The 15,705-nt window shown below is 48.0% G+C and overlaps 1 protein-coding gene across 6 annotated transcripts in view; it reads left to right on the forward strand.

The window, feature by feature from the left end:
* The window catches only part of lrmp (lymphoid-restricted membrane protein), a 33,291-nt gene that overhangs the window by 15,152 nt on the left and 2,434 nt on the right, over positions 1-15,705 (forward strand). For 3 of the 6 annotated variants that reach the window (XM_076051736.1, XM_076051735.1, XM_076051738.1), the window contains exons 17-37: positions 194-345; positions 1,944-2,055; positions 3,093-3,411; positions 5,278-5,330; positions 6,904-6,997; positions 7,634-7,787; positions 8,367-8,454; positions 9,756-9,802; positions 10,108-10,199; positions 10,318-10,487; positions 11,172-11,256; positions 11,337-11,388; positions 11,472-11,499; positions 11,768-11,908; positions 12,532-12,666; positions 12,778-12,925; positions 13,214-13,257; positions 13,354-13,437; positions 13,704-13,762; positions 13,991-14,089; positions 14,947-15,075. In XM_076051736.1, coding sequence (XP_075907851.1) covers positions 194-345; positions 1,944-2,055; positions 3,093-3,411; positions 5,278-5,330; positions 6,904-6,997; positions 7,634-7,787; positions 8,367-8,454; positions 9,756-9,802; positions 10,108-10,199; positions 10,318-10,487; positions 11,172-11,256; positions 11,337-11,388; positions 11,472-11,499; positions 11,768-11,908; positions 12,532-12,666; positions 12,778-12,925; positions 13,214-13,257; positions 13,354-13,437; positions 13,704-13,762; positions 13,991-14,089; positions 14,947-15,075 — 2,285 coding nt within the window. The remainder of the gene's footprint in view (positions 1-193; positions 346-1,943; positions 2,056-3,092; positions 3,412-5,277; positions 5,331-6,903; positions 6,998-7,633; positions 7,788-8,366; positions 8,455-9,755; positions 9,803-10,107; positions 10,200-10,317; positions 10,488-11,171; positions 11,257-11,336; positions 11,389-11,471; positions 11,500-11,767; positions 11,909-12,531; positions 12,667-12,777; positions 12,926-13,213; positions 13,258-13,353; positions 13,438-13,703; positions 13,763-13,990; positions 14,090-14,946; positions 15,076-15,705) is intronic. The other 3 variants (XM_076051737.1, XM_076051739.1, XM_076051740.1) reach the window with 3 other exon arrangements.

The raw sequence follows: 15,705 nt of genomic DNA on the forward strand, positions 1-15,705 counted from the left end.
TTTTTTTTTTGCTTTTCTGGCTGTCCAGGGAAGATTGTGTCAGTTCGGTGCGAGAGCTCTCAAAGGTGTCAGAGGAACATTTTTTTTTAATTTCTTGTTTGTTTGTTTTTTTTGTTTCGGGCCGCGAGCCGACCTGCAAGGAACCCTGAACTCTCTGGCCTCTCGTCTCCTCCCCTCCCCCACCTCTCGGCAGGCGGTGCAGGCCGAGCTGGATGCAAGACGGTCCGACTGGGCCCTCAGCCTGGACCAGCTGGCCCAGTACACAGACTCGCTGGAGAAGGAGCTGATCAAAATGGCCAGCAACATGAGGAGGTCCCGCACCGAGATCCTGCACCTCTCCGTCAGGTGGGCGCCTCCTTCCTTTCTTTTCTTTTTTTTGCCTTTGTTTCTTTGACTCTGGCCACCGGCTCGCGGAAGTGTTTTCTGTTGAACGCGTGTGTGACAGTGTCGCAGGTTACCCAATTAAAGGATTTGCAGTGGAATCTTTGCGCCGCGACTTGCTACTTGACTGCAGGGTTGGAAAATATCGCTTCAGAAACAATCTGATTGGCCACATGTAATCTCAGAGGGTCGAGCTAGAGAGTCCATTTTTCTGGCTAAATAAGGTCATACTGATGTCACCGTTTGTTGGAAAGATGGAGCTTTGAATTGTTTAATGTAATAGATGAAGAAAAATCGCCTACTGGGTATTTTTAACCGTCTGGCGTAGCTGCTCAGCCTGACTGCTGCTGGTGAGTCAGAGCCGCCTCCTGACTTTGTTTTTCATTTTGGGTGTTTTCAGAGCTTATTGTGCAAGTGTGTATTGTGCACTTTGAGGTAATATACACTTTACCTGTGTTTTCTAAAAGTCACAGGTGTCTTTCTGCTAATGATGAACTCGGGCAAATCTTCAGGGACAGATTGCTGGGGGGGAAAAAAGCATTTTTGAGGGAGGCTGTAAACACTGGCCTAAATATCTTTTCAGTGTTTAAGATAGTTAATCATCTGGTTGAGTCTAGCATGAGAAGCAAAGGTTTTAAATCGGGTGTAATATGGGGTCAAACAAAACAAAAGCAGAAGAAAACCAAGGTTCCTGGCTTGTCCATTCGTGTCTTTTGGAACCAGCCGATGCTATTTCTGTCAGGGAAGCAGCTCTGCCTGCCAGAGGTTTTCTTCAAACTACCTAAAACCAAATTAATAATAACTATAATAATAACTTGACCATTGCGGCTGGCTGCAAAGTCCAAAGTGTTTCCTTCCTCTCGAGCGCTTTGTCTCAGCTGGCCGGGCGGCCGAGTCGACTGGAGGGAGGACCTGTCAGTCTTCCCGACCTCGATGACCTCCCCCCCAAATCTGCCCCCCTCCCTCCCAAAGGACCCTGGCTCACTAGGTTTGGGCCAAATTTGTGGATGGGGGTAACCTCATGCCGTGTGTGTGTGTGTGTGTTTACGTGTGTGTTCATGGAGACGGCCGTCCCCTTCCGTTATATAGTCGAGGTCCACGCGGTACAAAAATCGGAGCAGGAAGACGGGGAGACTGGCCGGGCCGTCCAGTTGGGGATTTACCGCTGCTGGGTTGCCAGGGGCAAAAGCCAGGAGTTTTTAATATCGCGTGGGAGAAAAGCAAAGTAAAGAGGATTGGTCGTAAGCACCGACCAACAACCTCCACTTCCAGTCCTGGAGGATTCGGCAGGCGTGCGTGGAGAGAGACTTTGGCGTCAGAGGTTCGAGTTTGGACGATCCGCAAATCTGAAGTGAGGAATCGGTTTCTCAGGCCGGTGGGAGAACTGGCGCTGGTCACCCTGGGCAACAGAATGGGACACTGCATGGGCCTGCGGATGGGGTACAGTATGTCCACAGTACTGAACTTTTTTCTGGCTTTACCTCAGGATGAGCAACCAGAGTGCAGGCTTGGCCTTTGTTGGTTTGTTTGATTGATTGTTTTGGGTTTTTTTGCACACGCAGGGTGCAGGAGCAGGAGAACCAGAAGCGAAAGCTGTGCGATGAGCTGGAGCAGCTAAAGACGCCTCAGGACAGCAGGGAGGCCTCGTGCCAGACACCCGTACCCGAGGAAGAGGTGAGACAGGAAGTTGAATCAGGGCCTGAAATGTTCCCCCAAAAACAGAAGCAGTTGCAGCATTACTTTTGTTCTTGCAAAAACACCCTCGCCACCCTTTGCATTCACCAATTCCACCCAGTGGATGAGACTTGATCTGTGTCAGCAAGCGGAGCAGGTTTGACTGCAGTCACATAGTAGTTGTAGTTCTTAGTTGCCTCTGCTCAACTTCAAAAAGAAACTTTTACATTGTCTTCACGAAAGACAAATCATTTATTTTACTATTTATTTTCCGCTTATTTTCTGTGAAAAGTAAATCACAGTTACATTTCCACCTCACAATCACTTTCCCTCACTTCATTTACTGACATGCTTTCTGACACCGGCAGGTAAAGGTATCAGACTGTGTGCATGCAGAGATGTTCTTCCTGTATTCAGACGGATGGAGCATGTGGTTGAGTGTGGAGTGTGAGTCGGCAACTTAAGTGGACGCACGCACGCACGCACGCGTGCGCAGTGAGGCAGAATCAGATGCAACCACACGCCTACGCACCGCTCGCTTTGCACAAAAATGCACTGAGGCACACTTGAACATTTCCATTACGGCCCCATTGTGTGGGGTTTTTTTTTGTTTTTGTTTGTTTTTTGTTTTTGACAACAGATCCAGGTAGAGGAACATCAGTTACATACTGGACACAAGCCCAGATTAGTCCGTTTACTATATTTACAGATGCAAGTAAGCAAGAAAACGTATAGTAGTTTGTCAGTGATTTTTATTTGATTGTTTTCAATAAGTGCCTTAGTCCTTGCTTGGTTTTCCACTGAGCTTTGTATAGGTCACCTGCAATCTGTCTTTGCCTTTCTCTCTCACACAGTCTGTTGTCGTTCGTGTACACCGCCATATTTTTCCTCCGGCTCGTTTGACGCTTGACTCGCTGCACTTGTTGCACTTGTTGCACACAGTGCACGCTCATATCTTGCACCGTCGGATTTGTCTCCGGTTTCCCCTTCATTTTCATTTTTTTTAATTTAATTGTTTTCTTTTTTTAACCAACAAGCCCGGAGAGGAATTGGACTGGGACGAGGAGTTTGCCCTGCAGGACTTCCTGAAGAGCGAGTTGGAGGAGAGGAACTGCAGGGAGCAGCGGGGCGGGCAGACGGACGGCAAGCCCAGAGAGGTGGTGGATAAATCAGCAGGCAGGCTGGGAGAGGAGAAGGAGGAGGAGGACGGCGGCGGCGGAGGCGAGGAGAGGTGGATGGTGGTGGACACGGCGGGAGAGGCAGAGGGGGAGGCAGAGGTCAGGGGCACGTCCACTCCTCTGTCGGCCCTCCTCGAGGCGGCCCAGCCGGGCCACGGTGAGGCACGAGGAAGCCAAGGTGAGTTGGGGAATTCACAATCAATGCAACCATCACTGCAGCTGCTGAGCGAAAACTTGCTCAGTTGTTGCTTTAAATGCCACTTAACCAGTCTTTGCTTTTTTTTGACGTTTGTCGTTTTTGCAGTGGGCAAAAATATGCATGAATGTACAGTTATGGGCATCAGCCCTTTGTGATGTCACATCACAAAGGGCTGTTTGCTGCCCTTTGCTGTTTCTTTTTTGTGTGTTTCTTTCCCATGATGCTCTATTTTTTTTTTTTTTTTTTTGCAATTTCAGAAGGTCCTCCCATCAGAGCTTTTCAGAACTGGCTAAAACCAAATGAATAACACAGTGCAGTTTCATGTAACTGAATCTGAATGTGAACTCTTTTTTTTTAATGTGGGACTTTTTTCAGTTATACACTTGATTATGCAGTAGATGAGTGAATCTGTTCAATTTAATTTTGTGTGTGTTCGTTTGCTCAGTTTTTTGTTTTTGTTGTTTTTTTTTTAAACCCATTGGCCTTCTCAGAGCTGGCTGGAATAGGGCTAAAAATAGCTCCATACTTTTGAAGCGCGGCTCTGACCTCTCCTCGCCGTGTTTCCGTCTCCACGCACAGTCGGATTAAAAATAGGGAAGGCTGGAGCGAGTCTCATGCACCAAGAATGTGATCCCATCCATCCGGCACCCCTATCAAAACAGCAGGGAGTCCTTCATTGATGCAGTGCTGGCTAGCAGAGGAGCTTTTCTGTGTGTTCAAATCACCTCAGTTGTTTTGTGCACAGGCATTCAAACGGCTTTGTCGGCAAACTTGTACGTTAAAATGAGATTTATTTTTGTTGTCCGTGTTGTTTGCATTTTGTCTCTGCTAAAGTGCCATAGCCATTAGCAACCTTGTCCCCCCTACCTTTCTCCTCAAACCTGAACATCCGTCTCTAACCGCTAACTGCTAACTTCACGGTTGGTTCCGTGAAGTGGCTCCTCTTAGTGCTCTCAAGCACCTCCTCTGAAGCTAAAAGCACGCGTTTTAGCCCGGCACTGGCGAGTTGAACATTAACGCGAGCGCACTTGCACACACAAGTGCTCGCAGAGGAAAAGCACTAATGGCGAGGCATGGCTGCACGCTCTGTTATTGTCTCCAAGTGTTTGTGTGTGTATGTGTGTGCGCGCAGATTATCCCTCTGTAATCCACAGGACTCGGAGGGCACTCAGCCACCCTTGAAGCATCAGTGCAACACACACACACACACACACACACACACACACACACACACACACTCTCTCTCTCATTGTGAGCAAACGCACACAGCATAGTTCGAGGCCCTTGGAAGTAAGACCCCTGCCTTCTATGGCTGTTGTGGCCCCTGCGATCTCACAGCCGCTTTGTGTGTTAGGGTGTGTGTGTTGGTATGTGTATGTGTGTGTGTCTCCTTGCACATGGTGAAACCCTTCCTTCCTCAAGGTCCTTGTATGGCCAGGTGTACAACCGGTCCGAGGCCGCGGAGAAAGCTCAGTAATCCTCCACCCCCCCACCACCCCAACCGTTTCATTCCTCTGCTTGCATGAGCGGCTGGCGGTCAGAGAGACACAGAACCAGTGTGCGATGGTGGTCATTAATGCGGCCGCAGCCATGCATGGCATTTTAATCTTTCTGCACCTCCCTCAGGTCAGCGCCTTGCATAATAAGACAGTCTCACCTTTTATGGCAAAAAGGTGGGGTTGCGTATTGGGTCCAATTCCGTCCCTACAACGGCCTCCTCTCTCTCTCTCTCTCTCTCTCTATCTATCTATCTATCTATCTATCTATCTATCTTTTTTTCTCTTATTGTTGATATATATATATACTTCTCTTTTTTTCTCTTCTGTTTTTATTTTTTTGTTTCAGACTCAGCGGTTTCACCCGAGTCGGAGCCAGAAGGGAACTGTCAAGCCTTGCAGGTACACTCTAATGTCCTCCTGCAATTCCAGCAGACCTTTTTTTCCAATCAGAATCAGAAACATGTTTATTGCCAAGTAGGTTTAGCACTTACAAGGAATTTGTTGTGTTGTGGTTGGTGCTTTAGAGGACAGCAGAACAAAAAAAGAGGGCAGTAACTATACTAAATAATATTTAAAAATATACAGAAGGAAGTCAGCTATACAGTATATACACTTTGGATAAGTTACAATTGGAATTTACAAAATTAACTGCCTCTTGTGGAGTTATAAATCTAAACATGTGCCAAAAATAAGAAAGTAGAGTGAATCAAGTTTTCTTGTATTTCAACATTTTGCATTTGCATCCAATTTGTTTCTAATTTGATTGCATTGCATCAAATTGGCCTATTGCCATCATTTTCTATTCTCATACAAGTAGGTACTTCCCCTTTAATTAACAGTGACTGTTGTTTGAGGTGATATGCAAGCTGCTTAGTGAACCAAATGAAGGCGAACATTACAAGTCTCCCTCAAAACTCATCGAATACACAATCCAACCACTCCACCAACACACAAAATGCACTCGAGGGCAAGTTGTGACCTTCACATTCGCCACTCTTTGAAATAATAATGCAACATTACCAGACAGATGGTTGTTTTCAAGCCAACAGTATAGCCAGAACTACTTTCAAGACATCCCAAAGTCATGCATATGGTGGCCCTGTCACTCTTCAAAATAAGATGCTTATTTATTGTTGTATTTTTTTCTGCAGTTTTTTCTCTGACATTCACTACCTATAGCTGGGTTCATTAGACTCAATTTCATAATCAGCCCAACATTTGTTGTTTGTTTGTGCAGCTTCCAAACTTCCCGACCATCTCTCAGCCACTGTAGGCAACATCTCTAATGTAATTCACTGTTGCTCTCATGAGTTTACCAGAGACCACCCCAGTTTAGACATTGTGCAATCTCACTTTAGTGTTTGAAATGCCCAGTAAAGGCCTGCAGTGCAGCAGATGAGTGTTGTTGCCCTGGGCGGCCACCAGGTGTGCATGGGATAGGAGCTCAAAATTCAAAATGTGGTGTCGGAAATATATAAAATACATAGAACCACGAAGTGTGTGTGTGTGTGTGTGTGTGTGTGTGTGTGTGTGTGTGTGTGTGTGTGTGTGTGTGTGTGTGTGTGTGTGTGTGTGTGTGTGTGTGTGTGTGTGTGTGTGTGTGTGTGTGTGTCCTCCCTGAAATTTGCTTATCAAATAGCGGCGGGCGCACAGCCTGTTTGCAGGCAGCCTGTGTCAAGGCCACAAAGGAGGAGCAAAGGTCACAGTGGCTAAAATCAGCAGTTCAAAGACATTTCATTTTATGTATACAGTATTTGTGTTATGTTCCGAACGCAGCGACTGGGTCACAGTTGTCAGCTGAATCTGCTCACCTCATTGGAGCTTTCAAATTCTCTCCGTGGCATTTAGTTGTGAGCTCGCATTCCGTTGAATTCTTCCAGTCGCCGTCACGCCAATTTCTGCGTGGTCAATGTGTTTTTTTCTCCCAATTTGCTTCATAAGAACATTTATGCCTTTTGTGTTGTGCTTTCAGGAGGAGGCAGCAGCAGCACCAGTGGACGCCCACTCACAAGCTGTCAGCGCTCGACACCCGGAGACGGACGTTCTCCCCGATCTGTCCCGCGGCAGTAAGAGCTCCCTCCCTCCCTCCCTCCTTCCCTCCCCCCCTGCCCTCTCTCTAGTGTGTGTGTGTGTATATAAATCAATAAATCTCTGTTTTGTTCCTCTGCTCGCTCTTTTCTCACTGTACCGCCAACATGCCTCTGCTCAGTGCATCATCCACACTTTCACCTAAAGACTGAGTCATTCCCTGACTCACTGGGTATTTTCTGACTTGCTTACTTACTTTTATTTCGCAAAAAGATTTGTAGGATACTTCACCCAAATGTGAAACCTCATCGTTTGCTGTTCACCACTTTATAACGATAATACACGTCACTGTCCTGGTGGTTGATGTTTGGAAGGAACGACCAAAATATGGTGGCCAGGGTGACACACAAAAGAAATAACAGCTTCCTTGCTAATATATTTATAGCTGAAGTATATATATTGTAGCCTCTTAACCAGGAGATACATTAACGCAAGAGCGCACAAGGTCAGGAAGCTCAGGCCTTCCCATGTTTACCCTGTCCCAGGAGTCACTATGCAAAGGCTACTGAGGTTCTTTCAGCTCTTCAGTACATATGGAAATGTGACATGTGACCTCCAGTCACTGGCATCCCCTCACTGCACTCTTTCTTTCTTTTAACCTGCTTTAACGGCAGATGTGGAAGGAGACTCTGCCTCCGCTGACGGTAGCCAACATCAGTCTGACCGGGAGCCGGTGTTGACCCTCGGCGGCTCTCCGCCCGCTGTCGCAGAAGAGGCGACTCCGCCCGACAGCATCGGAGCAGATGGCGCCGTTTCTCAGAGTGAGAGGTAAATGAACGCTATTGTACTACTTCATTTGTTCGGCGCGATTTACCCTTTACCGTCCCGTTCATCGGCAGGCTGCGAACAGAGGGCTAAATGTGCATCGGTTCCACTATATAAAAAATGAATTAATAAAGATGTGAAATCCTTTCAGAAAATAGGTCTTTGCAAAGCAAAGCGTGCGTCCCTGATCGGTCATCAGTCTGAAAATCCATGCACTCACTTTTGAACCTGTAGGCCTCCCGACCGGCTTGCCGACTGTTGAATTTCAACCGAAGCAAACACGATCAGCAGCCCAGCGCGTCCCGACGCGTCCCCCTTTTGCTAATTTACCTGAATGCGCATTTGCCAGTCAAAGAGGCACAACGCCCCCCCCCCTTCACCACCCGCTCCGTCCACCGCCGTGGGCGGAGCGCACAGCCAAGTCACCACTCGTGCTGTCGCTCTTTGCATAGGCCACCATCCACCTGCTGCTCTTCCTCCTCCTCCTCCTCCACTTCTGCCCTTCTCGAGGCGAACGAGATGTCGGAGAGGCGGGAAGCGCTTCTCGACCGACCCAGTTTGACCTTTTCACCCTGTGCTTAGCAACCGGCTCATCAGCGAGGACCACAAGGGAGAGGAGAGCCCAGCAAGTGAGGCCGACTCGAGCCCGGGAGCCATGAGCCGCTCGAAGGTTGGTGGTTGAGGGACTGAAGGGGGGTGGGGGGTGTTGCGCTCCGATGCACCGTGGAACACGACTTCCTCTGTCTTCTGCCCCGCCGCTTCCCCTTCCTCTTTTTCATGTTCACTCCTTGTTACTTAATGCGTGTGTTTAATGCCCTGCGAGTGTGTCACAGTCAGGGACGTGCTGTTAGCGCAGTAAAGGCAGAGCTATTTATTGACTCCCTCGCCAACGTCAGTATGGTTCTCCACCATGTGCGACCCATCAGGTAAGAGATTCACTGAGAAGCTAGCAGACAATGCATTAGTGTGTAGCATTCATGGGGGCATTTTTAAAGCAGCCCGCGTGGACCAGTTCCTGCCCAGTGAGTTGTGGACCTGGTTCCCCTTTCTGCCTCTTTCAGATGTTCAATGCTCAGCTTATGTTATGTTCGCAGCACAGTCATGCGGTTCTTTGCCTTTATCTCTTTGGTCCCTCGGGACCTTTCAGCCTCTCGAAATGAGCTTGCTAGTATGACAGCTGTGGACATGAGCCATCTTACATTGGACAAATTAACAATTTTAAAAAGTCCAGCATGTCATTTTGTGGGGGGGCGCAGGTGCCATTAAGAAAAATATTTCAATTATAGTTATCAGTATCAGATGTTTTATTGCTTTTAATATCAGTGTCGGCCTCCTGTAAAATAAGATACTGTCCAGGTAGCGATGGTTTCCACTGGAGAAGCTTTCAGATTAAGACTCAGCTTGATTCAATACACTTAAAAAGAAGCCAAACGAGGTGGAATAATTTGCTTTCCAGTTCCAAACAGCCGCCTCCCCCTGCCCCTCCTGCGCTGCTCTCAGCTCTTGTGTCAGGAGTCAAAGGCAAGGCAGGTTTCTCTTTTATTCTGAGCTGTGTCAGAACACGGTTGTGTCAGCTGATTGCACAATATCCCATTTGGCCGCTGCAGGGTGCTCACCTTTGCTCACCTGCGAGGAGCGTGCATGCGTGCCTGTTTTATTTTTTCACACAGGTGAAAGCGCACGCAGTCCGCCTCCACTACTCCAGCAGCGCTGCGGCGTTCTCTCAGCGCCCCTCTCTCAGCACACACACACACGCGGACTCTCCATGAAGCTCTACATTACATAAGAATATCAGCGCGATCTTTCCCTTCCGCGCTCACCGCCGCGCAGTTTAGTAGGCACCTGCGCCGCCATGGGACAGGTACACTCTTGCGCCTGTGTTTGCCGGGATGTGATGGATGCACTGCGAGGCTGCCTGCCTCCCACGGCCTCCTGCCTCATTTTCTTCTCTTCTGCTCTCGTCCGCCCCAGAGCCTGAGCCAGGAGCAGTTGGTGGAGCGGTCAGCGGCCGAAGACAGGCAAGTTGATAATAATAATGATGAAACTGATAATATGGGATGGCAGGTTGACGGTCCCAAACGGTCCGGATTTCTTTGCAGAAACTGGAGGGGAACCTGCTCTTCTAAAATCTCCCTGTTGTTCCTGTGTTGTTGTGTTCTTTTGCACAAATGCTGCAGTTGTGTATAAAGTTGCTGTGTGTGTGTGTGTGTGTGTGTGTGTGTGTGTGTGTGTGTGTGTGTGTGTGTGTGTGTGTGTGTGTGTGTGTGTGTGTGTGTGTGTGTGTGTGTGTGTGTGTGTGTGTGTGTGTGTGTGTTCGTTCCAGCACGTGCCTGCTCCCCGTGTTGATGGAAGAAGAGGAGAGCAGCGTGCAGGACAGTCCAGCAGAGATCTCGACAGCGTCGGTCGGCACGGAAGGTTGGAATGTCTTCAACACTCCGTCTCTTGAAAAGCTCGTCTTCGCGAATCCGAGTGTGGCTCTCGCCGCCCACGCGCCAAGTCGTCCTCAATCCCTCCCTCCGTCCCTCCCCTGCAGCGACAGAGCAGCTCTCCGCCAGCACAGCAGCTCCTCCGCCGGCGCCACCGTCCCCGACGACCGCCGACCAATCGGCGAGCAGCACGGGCGGCGTGACCTCTGACCCCGGCTCTGACACGGCAGGCGGGAATGGCTCGCCCAACCTGAGCGGCAGGAAAAAGAGGGTTCTGGTAAGGCCCGCTCATATTCCCACCCACGGCTTTTTTGTTTGCTTTTTCTTCGCAAACAAATGTTTTGTATTTTGCATGTATCAATATTGATGAAGTGTAAATATCCAGCGTGGGTTACTGATAGGGACGCGCTAGCGCTCGTTGTAAATGATGCAAAAGTAATTATTCAAGAATCTCTGGCGCCCACTTCCTGCAGTGCTAGCCACACAAATGATTACGAGAGAACTGGTTGAGCAATTTTTGCATCGCACAGAAAATTTTAATCTTGACAAAGAATTTCAACTTTGAGTTTACAGCAGGCTAAAGATGCTTTATAATAATAATAATCATAATAATAATAATGATAAAAAAAAAAATAATAATAATATTATCTGATATGTGTGGCTTCTCTGGTGTTCTACCTACATGCAAAAGTACAAGAACTCACAGAGTGATAACCTCCATGGAAGAATTCACACTTGGCCACTTTGGAAGCAGCATCGTTGCTATTATTTGTGCAAATTTTCTCAACCGTTCCGGGTGCCATATGCTCTACTGTACCATTTAATATGACGAAAGTTTGATTAATTATTAATTAATTGAATTGAATGAATTAGTCTATTTGACACTACATGGGTTAATTGCTTTGGATGACCTCCAAAGTTGAGGAGGCTGAAGCCAGTAAAGTTTGTCTGGCTCCCGCAGGAGCAGTCGCTCAACATGGAGGTGATCGACGAGCAAAAGAGTCAAGAGGACCAAAGTGAAGGCAGCCCAGCCGCCGAGAGTGAAGGTAGCTCCCAGCTTTGGGTGCCGGATGTCAATAAGAAATGTCTGTGTTTTTTCACGCTTTGTCTGTGTTTCGCTTCCCAGCGGAGACGTCACGCATTTCCGACAACAACGACACCTTGAAAGATTGCAACAGGTGAGGCGGCAAGGGGTCATCAGTGCAAATGCGAATGCAGTTAGTCTCAGAGGGGCTCATTGCTTTCTGTCTGTCATCTGCAGCCTGTCACCCAACGACAAGGAGGTCGAGGTGTGTAACTCTCAACTGATACCAAAGCAAAACTTCTTTTTCACCGTTGCATTATTTGGAATACGCAGTTGCTAATCTTGTTCTACGCTGAGTTTTGACTTGTTTGATTACTTATCCGGTCTCTCATTGCATGAGAAAACATTTAGAAGTCGATTCATTTCCTTTTAATTGAAGTTTTTATCATTATTGGTCAATTTTTTTTTTCATTCAGTTTATTGGCCAAAACAACAATGGTAGAACTTTCATGGCATCATTTTCCGTTTTACAGGCAGAGTTTCAGCGTCTGGCTCTGGGCTTCAAGTGCGACATGTTCACCCTGGAGAAGAGACTCAGGCTGGAGGAGCGCTCGCGAGACCTGGCCGAGGAGAACGTCCGCAGGGAGGTGTCCAGCTGCCAGGGACTGCTGCAGGTTGGAGCCCGCTGCCCATGTACCCGATTGGTCCAGATGGTCTCGACGGGTGTCACCCAGCTTTGGAGCTAGTGGAGTTTAAATTTGGGTTTTCAATCAGCATAAAGTGCCTTCTGACCTTTGTCTTTTTTATATTTCGTCTTTTTTTTATGTTATACTTTTGGTTTATCTTTATGATGGTGTTAAATACACACGTCGGTAATGCCACATATTGACCAAATTCTACATGTAGCCTTGCCATGAACGGTAATAAAGCTCAGCTTCTGAGGTTGATATTGTGATAATGACGATAACCCAGAAGTAAATATCGGCACAGTTTGTAGAAAAAAACAAAGCGGAGTGCTGTGGTGGTTTTTTTCCACCGCGTCTGTTTGAAGTCAAATTCAGGCTATGTTCATGTTTATGTGCACTCGATCGCTGACATGTTTGTTGCAAAACGCTGAAGTGACGACCTCGAGCAACTGTCGGAGTCGCAGCAGCCACTTTCTTTCTCCTCGTGCTCCCGTCTGGTGGGCTGCGCTCCTTGTTGGCATCGGTTCTAACCGAGCGTCTGTTCTCTCTCCTTCCCCGTCCTTTTTTGCTCTGCCGTTTCCCCCTCGTTTTCTCTCTCCGCTGCCCGCCAGGCTCTGACTCCCCTGTGCGAGGACGACAACCAGTCCATGGAGATCATCCAGAGGCTGCAGAAGAACCTGGACATCCTCATCCAGTCCATGACCAGGGTGTCCAGTCGCTCGGAGATGCTGGGGGCCATCCATCAGGTATTCCAATACGCTCCACCATCACCACTACAGTTTATCCCCCCCCCCCGACACGACGTGCATTGTGGCTCTGAAACGTCCCCCTCCCCACCGCTCCCTCTCTTCCTGCAGGAGAACCGCATCGGCAAGGCGGTGGAGGTGATGATCCAGCACGTGGAGAACCTGAGGAGGATGTACACCAAGGAGCACGCCGAGCTGCTGGAGCTGCGGGAGACGCTCATGCAGAACGAACGCTCGTTCGGCTCGCACACGGAAAGAGGCGAGGCGACATCATTCATTCTAATTAATACATACTAATAATACTTATACTTATTCATTTCGATTTATTGCTGCTTTATTAATAATTACAAAGAATGAATTGCGTTTTAGTACAAAATGCATTTTTACAAATTAATAAATAAAGAAAAAAAATAGTAATATATAATAGTCATAAAATATTAATATTTTTGTTTTAGTACTACTTGTTAATTTAAAATTATTAATAGTACTAGTCTTACTAGTCATAATTTAGCATTTCACTAAAATGGCAATCGCCTCTTTTTTCCAGACGACTTCCGCGCCAAGAAGCAGCAGACGTCGCAGTACTACAAGGTCGGTTTTGGCGCTGCTTCACTTCCCCCGTCATCAACGTATTTGCATATGTATAATTTAGATTTTTTTTTTTTTTTTTGTCCTTTTGAAACCCAGCAGTCCTCAGCCCGTCGGGTCAGCATCGCAGCAATCCCTCGCTCCGGCGGCGGCGGTGGCGGCGGCAACATGCACTTTGACATGGTAGGTATGACGTGACGACGGTTGTACCAGAGGAAGTTGCACAGAGGCCGAGTTTGGGCTCCGTTGTTTGTCGGATGTGCCTTCAAAAATCTGCTGAGCTCAAAATATGTTTAACAGAAAAAAAAATTCCACAACCAAGTTAATCCAAATAAACCGACACGTGGTGTCGATGCAACCGATGGTCAATGTGGTAGTTCTGATTTTTTTTGTTTTTTAATGTGTGGTTTTTTTTATTGCGTTTATTCTTTATTCGCTTCCTGTCACAGTCAAAAACGCAAGACTGCTCCGAGGCCGAAGCAGAGCGACTGACCCGCCGATCCCCATGGTACGTAGCTGCACTCGTGGCCCACTGGAGGCGCTGAAACGGTTTTTCTCTTCCTCACACAAAGCTCGGCGAAACTGAGATGAGCGAGGGGCAGGTTGCCTGAGAAACAAGCGAATGTGGTGCACTCGTGCGAAACCGCAGAGGGTCTTTGCACCGTCCGTGGTGTTTTTTTTTCTCTTTTTTTGTTTTGCTGTCACGCCCCAACTGTGTTGTGACGATGGTTTCCAGGAACGTGGCAGGGAAGAGCTCGGCGCGCCCGCCGCTAAAGCGCTTTGTTAGCTCGGCGGCCTGGGTCGACACCGAAGAGCCCTCCGTCGCGATGAAGGGGTAAGACACAGCGGGGGATGGGCGCCACCTCTGGTCGTTCAGGAGCACGCGTCGCACAGTATAGACGAGCCCAGATGCATAATCGCAGCTGCTCTCTCTCACTCTCAGTGGCCGTGAAAGGAGACCATGCGGCAAATGAACGGTATGACTGTAAGGGAATAGTGCCGGTACTCAAGGAAAGTAACAATACCTGGACTTAAGTACAACAAAGTATTTGTACTTGGTTACTTCCCACCTCTGCCAATATTGAATTGCAACCAACTTTTCATGTTTCCGCCTCAAGTTGCGACCACGGGAGGGTTTCAGGTGGCTTTACCAGCTCAGAAATCCCATTTATTGAGGTGTGACGCATGAGTAGCGGTGTGATGAACAGATGTGTATTATAGTAGCGTCGGGTCCGTTTTCATGTCTTTCAGGAACCAGCGCACCAGTCACATCATCCGTCATTTAACCAAGTAAAAAAAAGACATAACCACGATGTCAAGTTTGCCGTTTATGCATCTGGGTTCCTGTCACACAAAGCCTGGACACTCAATTCTAAGGCATGCTAAAAACAGAAAAGAAAGAAAAGGAAAAAAAAAGATGATGCACATTTTTCTAAATGTCAGAGTGCGATTCCGTGCTTGTTTGATTATTTTCTCTATAACTGCACGTCCTCTGCCGCACTGCACGAGAGAGCAGGTCGTGTGATCGTCCTACGTTTGTCCAAAAGAGGGAACATATGTGACGCCGCGTACATGCATGAAATGCACGCCACGTGCGCCTTGATGTTCTCTGTGCTTGTGCGACTGAAGCCGCGTGTCTGTTGTGAACCCCCCTCCCTTCGCCCCCCCACCAATTAAAACCAAACCAAACAGGGGCGACGGCGCCGAGCGCCCGTTGGAGTCGGATGAGCAGCCGGAGAACCCGCCGCAGGCAGAGAGGAGGAAGTCCAGCCTCAGCGAGCTGGGCAGCAAACTCACCTCTCTCATTCTGCCCCTCAAGACGTTAGTTCAACGACCCCCCCACCACCACTACCACCGTCTCGCCGCCGCCGCCACCATCAGCCTGAGTGCAGCACCACTTCCTGCAGGTCGAGACGGAAGAGTTCATCACTTGGTGCCTCAGGTCCTGTTCACTTTGCTCGAGGACGCTGGAGGTTTGCTGTCAAGCTAAAGGTCCCGTGTTGGACATCTGGAGTTGTTAAAACTCCCAGTGCAGATTTTGATTTAGATTTTTTATTTTTCTCATTAGAGCTCTAGCAAACAGAATATTTAGCCCTCTGTTTGCAGCACCATGTAAAAACAAAAAAAGGTTTTGAGAGGAAATGACACAGTCTGGGGAGGCTGATCTCTCGCTTATCTGCGAGGTGCGTCATCCCCTTTGTGACATCACCAAGAGCTGATACTCAGGAAACCATTTTAATACCTTTGGCTCATTTCAGTGGAGTTTTTCCTCTATTTACAGCCATGCACCAGTAATTGCAAAACATCAGCGACGTTGAACGTCACAACAATATGGGACTTTTAATTTGGGACAAATCACCTGAGGAAGCCTTGGTCCTGGTTATCAATGAGTTCAACACCTTCAGCGCTCCCAATAATCTGTCAAAGGATGAATCTAAATCAATGACAGCA

The sequence above is a fragment of the Nelusetta ayraudi genome, unplaced genomic scaffold (assembly GCF_046127955.1).
Source record: "Nelusetta ayraudi isolate G7.1 ecotype Tasmania unplaced genomic scaffold, CSIRO-AGI_Nayr_v1 ptg000135l, whole genome shotgun sequence".
NCBI lineage: Eukaryota > Metazoa > Chordata > Actinopteri > Tetraodontiformes > Monacanthidae > Nelusetta > Nelusetta ayraudi.